Raw genomic sequence first — 10,759 nt, 5'->3', positions numbered from 1 at the left:
AAATGGTCTGAAAGGTTTTTTTACAATAAATTTGTAGAGAGTGGGCTTAAAACCTAGGTTTTAAGATGGTTAAACAATAAAGAAAGATGGGCTTTCGGCCCAAAGGCACAAACAAGAAGTTGTTTATATGAATATGAATGAAAACTCCTCCTCGGACACAATCCGAGGATAGTTTATAATACTGCTTCTCAAGATAGATTACAATTATGAATCGTCAAGTCTACAATTTCCTCTTTCTTCTTTTTTCTCTCTAATCCTCCCTATTACCGAAGGTCCTTTCTTTCTTTTATACTCCCTCCTTCTCCCCTTCTCCTCTTCCACCTTATGGTTATAACGCTGGTTTAGATACTTGTCCCATCCATTTTCCCTGAAGTCTCTGGAGACAGGGGCCAAGTTTCAAACCTGATGTTCAGGTCCCATTTCTCCATTCATGCGGCCAGCATATCAGTTGCAGAGTTTTTAATGCGGGGGCGATGGCAGCAGCTTTATCTTAGATATTCCACCGTCCTTTCTCTTATTCTCCACGTGTACCGTGTCTTCCATAAACTATAAAAATTTTTATAGCATAGCCTGGGGATATCAAACCTTCCCTTCTATTACCTCAGCTTCACTATCCGAGGACACACTCTTCCTCAGACATATTTATTCTGACACTATCGCTTTTTTACCTAGTATTTTCTTTATGAGTTAACATTTACACACCCTTAGATCACTTAATATCCTCGGATTGGGCTTTTAGCCTAAAAGATATTCTTAGGCCACCTTTCATAAATTACTGGGCCCAATGTCCATACAATACTTATAATTAACTTAAATTAAATTATTAAGAACAGTCCACCACCCCCCCCCCCCCCCAAAAAAACTTAAATTATTAAGCTACATTATGAAGTAGCTTAAGTATAACAATGATTACTAGCTCTAATACTTGGCTTGAAAAAATAAAATGAAACAAAGCATTAAAAAACAAGTTAAAACTCAGATTTACATTATATTTTATATGTTAGTTTTAAAATAAAATAAGTAGGTTTTTTTTTTTTCTAATATTAATAAATAAAAATGAAATTAATTTTGTCTTCAATATTTTATCTTAATCTCCCCCCAGCTCTCCGAGAACCAAAACTCTAGCTCAACCATTGTCTTTATTCAACATATGTTAGAATCACTGCAAGAGACAAAAATTACAATCCTATAACAACATTCAACATGTGATACAATTCTTGCACAATGCAAACAATATAGTAGTTAAGAACAATACTCAACATGTATCAGTTTATTTGCAAAATACAAAAAATATGATTAAATATTGTCCCCAACAACATGCTAGTTATGCTGAGCCTTTAGGCCTATGACTTTCCAATATTTGAAAACGGCGTAGATGAATAAATTCTTGTTGCTTTGGATCTAAGGTGCTTAAATCCTTCATCATGATTTCATTTTCCATTTTTGCCTTTTCTATTCCATTCTTTTCTATCTTAAGATGAATCAACTCTCACCGTTCTTCTGATGCAATAAGCATTGCCTCTTGTCGTTCTTCTGCTTCTTTGCATTTCTCTTCCATTGCAATGCACTCCGTTTCCTTTTTCTCTTCATACATTTGCCTCTTTTTTTTCCTTTATTTCATCCAATTTGGTGGAAAGACTTAGGACCATATCATCTTGTCTTTTTCTCGTCACTTGTAGGAGATGATGTTGTTGAGGCTGTTTGTTTTCTTCCCTTCACATTATCTTTGTGCTCCAACCATGTAGCATCATACCTCAAAATATTCCAGCAGTGTTCAAATTGAAATGAGGTCTTGTTGTGGTTTTTATACATAAGTTTTGCAAAACTAATCTACAAAATTAACAATTTAAAAATAATAAGTATCTTAAAAGCATTAGTATATTGATTTACAATATATACTAGATGTTGACTGTATATACCTTGTCTTGCTCAATTTTACCACATGGATTCAGTGTTTCAACTTGTGCCAAGCATCCACAAAACTTATTGGTATGTTGTTTAATAATTGACCACCGATGGCGTAAAGAGTTTTTGCTTGTTGTCGCGGAAGTACAAGCAAATTCAATGCCATAATGTCTTATGTTTTTTGCCATTTGCAAACACTAAATCTAAATTAATATTGAGCCATGATGACACTAGCAAATTGTCTTCTTCTATGCTGAAATTCTGTTTTTTTTTTTTGTTGAGATTTCTTAGTAGTTGATCTTATTTCAACGAGTGGTGAAGACTGTCTCATTTCAACAAGGGATGGAGATTAATGGGCGTCCACGTTCATATTTGGGGTGTCTAAAAAAAATCATTGTCTAAACCTTATTCTTGATCCTCTAAAAGGGTATTAAAGAAGAGGTCTCATCTTTGTGAGTCCATCACTATAATAAAAAACAAACAAACTACCTACAAAGACACGTATTTATGCAAAGCAAAACATGAATATTTTTTTAATGAATAATATACTTTCATTAAATAAAAACTTGATATACAACAAAGCTCTAAACACCAACACAAGATTTAGCTAAATTTTACTAAACCAACAAATATGACATACGCAGTATAGCAAAAACAAGCTGAAAGATAGGCTACAAACCCAAACATCACAAGTGTCTGTTTGACAATAACTTTTTTCTGTGGAAGTTCAACTTACACCTACTGCTCTTTATGTACCAACAAAACACAATCAAAATGCAAGGTTCCAAAACACAATCAATTTATTAACAGAACAAAACAAGTTTGGATTACAGGTGAGTTTTGTTAGAAGAAAGCCCTAGACAGACTGGAAATTTACAGGAAAAAATTAAGGGATATTTGCTAAGTGTTGCATTTTGTTCAAAAAAGCCATTCCTTCATAGAAAGAGAGAACCACCATGAGACCACCAAAGGAAGAAATGCAAATGCAGAGAGACCACCACCAGCAAAAACCAAACGTCGTTGGTGAGAAATGGAGGGAAGCTGAGAGTGGTTGAGAGGGTGTTTTTTGTTTATAAGAATGAATGCACAGTTCTTCCTAAAGATAGGGAGCAACTTTAATTAGCAAAATCCTAAATTAGGGAATAGGTAGGAAGTTTGTTGTGGGGTGCTTTTTTTTTTTTTTGGTTTCTTTCTCTTGCTCTCTATTTAAGAACATTGGTAGTAGTTTCTCTAAATTTTCTCAATATTATAGGATAAGAACCTATTTTTTCTCTTTTAGCTAATCATCTTTTCTTTTCACCATGTTAGATTCCTTATTCTAAGTCTCGTTTAATTTAAATATTATTTCTTCATTTTATTTTTTATTATTCTTCTCACTTTTCAAAACACTTACTTTACTATATCATAGTTATTAAGACACAAAAACAATAAACAAATGTTTAGGGAATAAGCCGGGCTCCTTAAAGATAGAGAGCAACAGTAGCTAAAATTCATCTTGGGAGGAAAATGAGTAAGTTGATATAGGTAACTTTTTAGGTTTTTTTTGGTTTTGGTTACCCACATTCCCCCTGACCCTATTTTAGGTAACTTGCTACGGATATTGTAAGGCTCAACATTCACATCAAATTTCCTAAAATTTTCTTCTTGTTTTAAAATAAGAACTTACTTTACATATTTTAGCTAACCACTTTTCAAAACACTCACATCGAATTCCTTATTCCAAATCACATTTCATTCAAATATTATTTAATTATTACTTTTAATTTCTCACGTTTCAAAAATACTCATTTTCTTTATTTTAGTTACCAAGATACAAAAAATAATAAAATGCTAGTTTGGGCATTGGAGAACTAGTAGGAGCATGATATGTGAGTATTTTTGGGTTTTTCTTCTTAATTATGGGTCTCACTCTAAAATAGAGATCGAGCCTATGTTGGGAAGAAAATATGTTTTGAGGGAAAGTAAGAGTTCTTATTCGCTTTTTTTTTTTTTTGATAAAATGAAAGACTTTATTAAAAAAAAAAAAAAAAAGAAGCTAAGAACAAAGAGTAGGAAGAATTCAATAAAAAAAAAATGATGTATTTTCAAAAAGACAAAGTTTGAGTCATGTGCAAACAAAGTTTGAAAAAAAAAATTGTAGAAAAGTAGAAAACTAAGTTAATAAAAAACTATGACTCATTTTATCAAAAAAAGAAAAAAAAAAAACTAGGACTCATTTTGATTTTCTCAAAAAAGAAAAGAAAAAAAAAAAGACTCATTTTGATTTTTTTTTTTAAAAAAACAATGACTAATTTCGTAAGCGTTGTAAACAGAGCTTTACACACGCGCGAAGCACTAGATTGCTCCCTCTTCCTTCTCCTCTCTTGCGCGCCTGGCTTTCCAGTCTCAGATCCACCGCTTCACAAAACTGCAAAAAAAAAATTGAAATTAGGGTTTTTTTTGTTCCTTAATTTTTCCCCAAATTGAAGTTGTACGTCGAATATCTAATAGCAAAAGCAAAAGATGAGACTTTTGCAGCTTGGGTTGTTACTTGCTTTAGTTTCTGGACTCACCGCCATCCTCATCTACATCACTGGCGTCTCCAATCTCTGTACGTATATATATATTTATACATATTTGTGTATTTGTATATTTATCGTGTTTTAATGTGAATGTGATTGTGCTCTGTGTAGACAAGTCTCAGCCTTTGGATGAAGAAGATTTCCAAGCCTTGAGAGCTTTACAGACCCATTTCCACCAGTGTGTGGTGAGCTTCTTTTTTTTAGTTGAATTCAACTTTTTTTTTTTATTGGATTGGATTGGATTGGATTGAACTGAAATTGTTTAGTAGTATTGTTAGATTGGATTAATTGAGGCTACATTGTGAGAATTAGGGTAGCTTAAAATTAAAACCCGAATGGTTGATTTGGGGTATTTGTGAATGTTGTTAGAATAATGGTTAAATGATAAGATTCATCATTTTCTAAAATGGGTTGTCTTGAGTTCGAAGCTTGAATAATGGTTAAGTGATTAAATTTACTATTTCCTAACTACGTAAGCTTTTGGGACAAGTTGTAATTTATCAATGAAATTTGAGTTGGGTTTTTTAGTTATGATGTCTATGTGAGATACCACGAGTTGCATGTAGGGAAAGTTATGGTTTTTATGAATTTTCATGTACTTGCCGAACTTGATTTTTTTTTTTTTTTTTTGGGTGCAGAGTGCAAATGGATTAGGTTTACAAGCTTTGAGTGGTGAAGATTATTGCAAAGTCACAATAAAATTCCCCAGTGATACCATTCCCAAATGGGTAGGTTTCTCTTTGATTTTCGCAATATTTGAGGCTTGTGTTATTGTGATTCTTGAAAATGAATCAATTATGATTTGGGGAAATGTGATTTGATTAATTTCATGCTGCTATTATACTCTGACTTAGTTTCTTGGAAATTTTCATATGTGAACAGAAAGATCCTAAGACTGGTGAACTAGAAGGCTTATCGTTTGATTTTAATCTCTGTGAAGCTGTGGCTACGTGGGAACAGGTGAGCAGGCTGTTCTGCCTTCCTTTAATTGTGATCTTACTATTCAACTGCATGCATTAATGTTGAATCAGACAAAGACCTGTTGACATTAGAGAATATATTTGTTAGCTGACATCTTAGTGCAATTATGTTAAATCTGTTTCTCTCTTTCTTGCTTATTGTCTGATTCATTGTGACCTTTTATACTTAATTTGTTTGTTAGGATTTCCTTTTATGCTTTACAGTTGATTTGTTATATAGTGAGTTGATTACTCAGGTGCGCAATAGTTCTACAATACTCACCAAGGAGTTCATTGATGCTTTACCAAATGGATGGGAGGATTATGCATGGCGCAGGATCAATAAGGGAGTACTTCTGTAAGTAGTTGTACTAGTGACTGGCACTAGTTATCTTATTCAATGTATTGAATCAAAGATGAGAATAAAATGTAGAACAGAAATTATCAACTCATCTTATGAAGTCCTGAGAAGTCAAAAATAATACAGAAGAAAAACTTTTCTAGAAAGTTCTCAAGAGGCTTGGACTTTGTTTAGATTTTTGGTTTTTAGTTTAATATGAAATTGGGTTCTTAAAGGTGCTGGGAAATTCACAGTCATGTGCTAGCTGATGTAGTTCATTTCTCTTTTGCAGCAACCACTGTAAGAATAGGACTCTATGCATGGAGAAACTTTCACTGGTACTTCCTGAAACGCCACCATATCTTCCACGGCAGTTTGGCCGATGTGCTGTTATTGGCAACTCAGGAGATCTTCTGAAAACGAAGTTTGGAAGGGAGATAGATAGTTATGATGTTGTTATCAGAGAAAATGGTGCTCCAGTTCAGGTTAAGCTGCTGCAATGTTGATGTTAGAAATTCTGTTCTTTGCTTTATTTAATAAATGTTCTACCTCTCCTTAGTCTCCTATCATTTGATTTATTGCAGAACTATTCAGACTATGTGGGCAAGAAAAGTACATTCCGTCTTCTTAATAGGGGATCTGCTAAAGCTCTTGATAAAGTTGTGGAGTTAGATGGTGTGAGCACTGTAATTTTATTTTTTTTAACTTGTTAAGCCTGTGACATGTTACTAGAAGTAAACTAAAGATGTGGGTTCTGCAGAAAGAAGGAAGGAGGTCTTGATCGTTAAAACAACAATTCATGACATTATGAACAAAATGATACGGGTTGGTATCTTGTTTTAGTTTTGCTTGTCCCATCAACAAATGAATTTGGTCTCCTTTAATATTTTGCATAAGTTTGATCTTCTCCCCTAGCATTTACTTGTTGCCAAAAATCATCCAAGTGCAAATTTAATTAACTTGTGATTTAATTAACAAGTGCATAAGTTTGATCTTCTCCCCTAGCATTTACTTGTGATTTTAAAATGTAGTAATTTGTAAATTCATTTCCTTAACAATGTCCTAATAGATATCTATGTTCATGCATATATCGCTTTATTATAGGACCATGCTTTTAATTTCTGGGTTTAAGCTAGAGCAAAAAAGAAAGAAAGAAAAGTTTAATTGCTGAATCTAAACTATTTTTTGAAATTTCTTCTCCCAGTTACTTGTCTTGTCTCATTTGTATTCCCTCTTAAATAGATGGCCACTCAGGCATTGATTGATTAGACTATGGCAAATTACTTGCTTTTGGGGATAATTATCTTACTGATTTTTTTTTCTTTTTCCTGGGGATGCTTGTTATGCAGGAAGTTCCAATAAAAAATCCTGTATATCTTATGCTAGGTGGATCCTTTGGTTCGGCAGCAAAAGGAACCGGGCTCAAGGCTCTTGAATTTGCTCTGTCTATTTGTGAATCAGTAGATATGTATGGTTTCACTGTGGATCCCGGTTATAAAGAATGGTATAGATTTTATTTATATATCTTCCAGCAGTCAGTAGTTCTAAATAAAGTACTTTTATGAAATCTGATTATGTTTACCTGATCAGAGAGCCTTATAATACTCTTTCAGGACTAGATATTTCTCCGAATCTCGACAAGGTCATACTCCCTTGCATGGTAGAGCATACTATCAAATGATGGAGTGTTTGGGAGTAAGTCAACAACTTTCCTTTTTTTTAATATGCTGATACTATAGTTTAATTAATCTTAACCTCATGAAGAAGGTTTTGAGATAAGCTTTCCTTCCTTTTGAGAGAGGAAAGACTACCAATGCTCAATCCCTGTTATGGTGGGCTTGATGTTGCAAACTCAAATTACAAGGTCATGGAGCACTGGTAGAGGTTTATTTCTTCCATTTATGTGGTGTATGAACATCCCCCCCTTCCCAAACTTCCAACCCCATTTTTCCTACTTTATATGGCAGTATGGCACTATGCTGGGAAAATGTTGTAATCAATACTAAAATATAAATCATGGCAATTGGTAATTATCTAGGATTAGATTATCATATCATAAACTTTTCTCATTGCAACTTGTATATACATTTCCATCATTTTTCCTTACGTGAGTGAATTCCTCTCATAGGTTGTTATTTTCTATCATTAGCATTGTTTGATATATTTTACTTCTGCTTGTTAAGCTTATCAAAATCCATTCTCCCATGCGGGCTGATCCAAACCGTGTTGTAAAATGGGTACCAAGCCACGGCACAATTAGAGCGGCTAGAATTGCATCAGAGAAATTATTGAAGTGAGTAAGCTTTATTTTATTTTTCTAGTTTTGAAAACATATTAATTTAGAATAGGCAGGTAAAATTGTTTGCCTTGATGTTTAATTATTAATGAATTCTTCTTCTTCTTCTTCTATTTACTCTCATAATTTCCTTTGCCATTCTTGGTCCTGCTTTTGCTAGCTATGGCCCTCAATTTGATGAGTGGAATATATATCCAATTATCAGTTGGACAACATTGCAGAAATAGCATGGTTAAGTAATTATGTCATGTTTGTGTATGGAGATGTTTTTTGTTTGAAATGGTCTCATCAAGTAGAGAACACTAACAACAGTCAATGATCTCAACCCGATCTGAGATTATTAATGCTCCAGTGAATGAGCTGATTCTTATATTAACAATCAATATAAGAAGGAAGGATTTATTTTTGTTTTTGTTTTTTTATATTTAAAGATCCATTTCATGGGTAATTACTGACTGATGGAAGATCTCCCTTTCCTTGCCTCCTCTTTATAGAACAAACCTGTGGTTCTGTCAATATTAACATATTATTTAAAGTCAAATTTTGGTTGACATTCCTACTTCCATATCTTTATCATAAAATGTTAATTGAGTCGTTTAGTGCATTAGCTTTTTTCTAAGTTACTTGAAAAAAGGGAGAGGGGTGGATAAGGCCTATTATGCATAATCCAAAAGCTCACTCCAGGAGTACTCTAGTTCTTTATTTTATTATGAGTAGATCAATTTTCAATATCTTGGAGATCACTTCAGTAGTGGTTGAAAACTGTTGTCTTGCATGTTTGGTGAATGGTATTTTTATCCTCTTTGTTTGTAATTGCCTGCAGGAGGGTTGGAGCAGGGTCTAGTGACCCATTAGCTGCATGTTCAATTATTAGGAAGCAAGTTGAGAGAGAGCCTGTAGCATTGTCAAACCTTAGAAACGTGGCTAGTGACCATCAAAAATATGTGAAGGGCACAACCATGTACCCTTTGGAGCACAGTCTAGGAGATGGGGTACTTTGCACAGTGCCCGCCAGTTGAATCATATGAGGCTAACTGAATGCATTTTGAATTTATTTTCCAAGTTAAAAATTGGATGAGGAGAAGGCTGCAAGCAGATCTGAATTGGATTATTCTGGAAGCAGCTAGTACCTGCCAACCCATAGTAATACTTTTTTAAAGGCGCCGAAGATTTTTCATGTGGCCTTTTATCAAAGTTTGATATACCCCATAGTCAGATGGCAATTGGAGGTGAAGAATACTTTAGTTTTTCTTCTAAATGCAGCACTTTCCAGCGAAAAACATGTTTATAAGATGGTGAGAAATTTTGTAACAGTTATAATTAGTTTCCAAGAAGAAAGAAAGAAAAGCAAAGAGTGCCACTTGTATTCGTTTACATTTTTTTTGCTAATCTAGTTTACATTTTATTTTTGTTACTTAATATCCTCTGTCAACAATTTCTTGCAGTCCATCGTGCTGCAATTTTATGGATTGTTTATGCTCTTTGTACTTAATAAGTTCCAAAACAGGGGGGGAAAAAAAAAGAACTTCTACTCTTTTTTCCCTGGTCCTTGTCACTGGTTTCTTAGTTCAACTATTATCCAAATTTTTTGCACATAATGGCTCAAATACCTAACTTCCTGGTTTGCTATTGGTTTGTTTGCATTCTGTGTTTCAATGAATTAGATGCGACATGGGCACGGCATGTGTCCAAAATTGACTATATACTAGGCTCGGTATCATATTCAATATATTGGAGTACTACACGAAAACCTTGTCAAGTTGCTAATAATCATCCTCGTGATATACTAGTAATTGTTTGTTGCCTTGCGAATCAGTTTCTTCTTTTGTTTATTAGGTTGACTGGTGAAGATACAGGATACAACTGCAAGTCAAAGAACCTGAGCCTGAACTCTCTATAATCCCCTCCTGTATGAAAGAATAAGACATAGCCAAACTCATTGTGATGTAAAGAATAAAGATCCCAAATGATCATGGTGTAACTCAAATGAATCCACCTGAATTTCCCATTCATCATCTACTCTTTCCTTAGCTTGTGACTCACAAAGAAGTCATTCACTTCTCTCTCTCTCCCACCCTAAGCTAAAAATTATGTGATACATTTAAAATAAACTAGTGCATGAAGTCGATGAGTATATAAGAGTTTATAAATTATATCTTAAACTCCTTTTTAAAATAAAGTTATAATATATTATTAAGGTTAAGTGGACAGTAACAAAGGGTTACAATATTCTCATGTGGTATGGTTGGGTTTAATGTACTGAGATTGAACTCCTAAGACATTATGTTAGTTTGATTAAGGATGCCAATGGCTCGATTTTAATTGGATCTGAGCGGAAATGATGTTAGAATTGCTTGAAGAGTGCATATAAATCCGTAGTTCATGCATTAATTTGGACACTCTAGTTATTGATTTTCACCATTATAGAGACTACTATAATCTGGGCTAAAGAGAGTTCCATGAGTGACGTTCTTCCTCAATTTCTTATGTAATGGTGTACATGGATCAAGGTGGGTTTGTATGACTTTTTATCCTGATTCGACCTACTTGGAATGGAAATTTCCAGCCCCAATCTAACCTATTTAAACTTGGATTTAACCTACGCTTCGCTGCCTGGATTGTCTTTCAGCTGGAGAGTTTGTTAAAGGGTAGTGTGTACTCTACTTATATCAACTTGTTTTTTATGTGAAACGAAACT

At 33.9% G+C, this 10,759-nt stretch overlaps 1 protein-coding gene across 2 annotated transcripts; it reads left to right on the top strand.

Annotated features, from left to right (window-relative positions):
- The first annotated feature begins 4,241 nt into the window (after positions 1-4,241).
- Positions 4,242-9,550, top strand: LOC142630460 (sialyltransferase-like protein 2). 2 transcript variants are annotated; one of them, XM_075804456.1, is made up of 12 exons: positions 4,242-4,495; positions 4,578-4,651; positions 5,105-5,194; positions 5,349-5,426; positions 5,683-5,783; positions 6,058-6,250; positions 6,350-6,440; positions 6,526-6,590; positions 7,115-7,269; positions 7,379-7,460; positions 7,949-8,058; positions 8,885-9,550. In XM_075804456.1, exons 1-12 carry the CDS (start codon positions 4,408-4,410, stop codon positions 9,078-9,080), a joined length of 1,323 nt encoding a protein of 440 aa, XP_075660571.1. In that variant the 5' UTR covers positions 4,242-4,407; the 3' UTR covers positions 9,081-9,550. The 2 variants fall into 2 exon arrangements, with proteins under 2 accessions (XP_075660571.1, XP_075660570.1); XM_075804455.1 differs by having other exon boundaries at positions 6,511-6,590.
- The last annotated feature ends 1,209 nt before the right edge of the window (positions 9,551-10,759 follow it).

Source organism: Castanea sativa, chromosome 4 (genome assembly GCF_040712315.1).
Source record: "Castanea sativa cultivar Marrone di Chiusa Pesio chromosome 4, ASM4071231v1".
Lineage (NCBI taxonomy): Eukaryota > Viridiplantae > Streptophyta > Magnoliopsida > Fagales > Fagaceae > Castanea > Castanea sativa.
This window is presented reverse-complemented; position numbering and strand designations above follow the sequence as displayed.

Excerpts from the sequence above, each read along its gene's own strand:
- LOC142630460 (XM_075804455.1), top strand. The coding sequence starts at position 4,408 with ATGAGACTTTTGCAGCTTGGGTTGTTACTTGCTTTAGTTTCTGGACTC. Across the intron at positions 4,496-4,577 it reads CACTGGCGTCTCCAATCTCT|ACAAGTCTCAGCCTTTGGAT; the intron begins GTACGTATATAT and ends TGCTCTGTGTAG. Across the intron at positions 5,784-6,057 it reads ATCAATAAGGGAGTACTTCT|CAACCACTGTAAGAATAGGA; the intron begins GTAAGTAGTTGT and ends TCTCTTTTGCAG.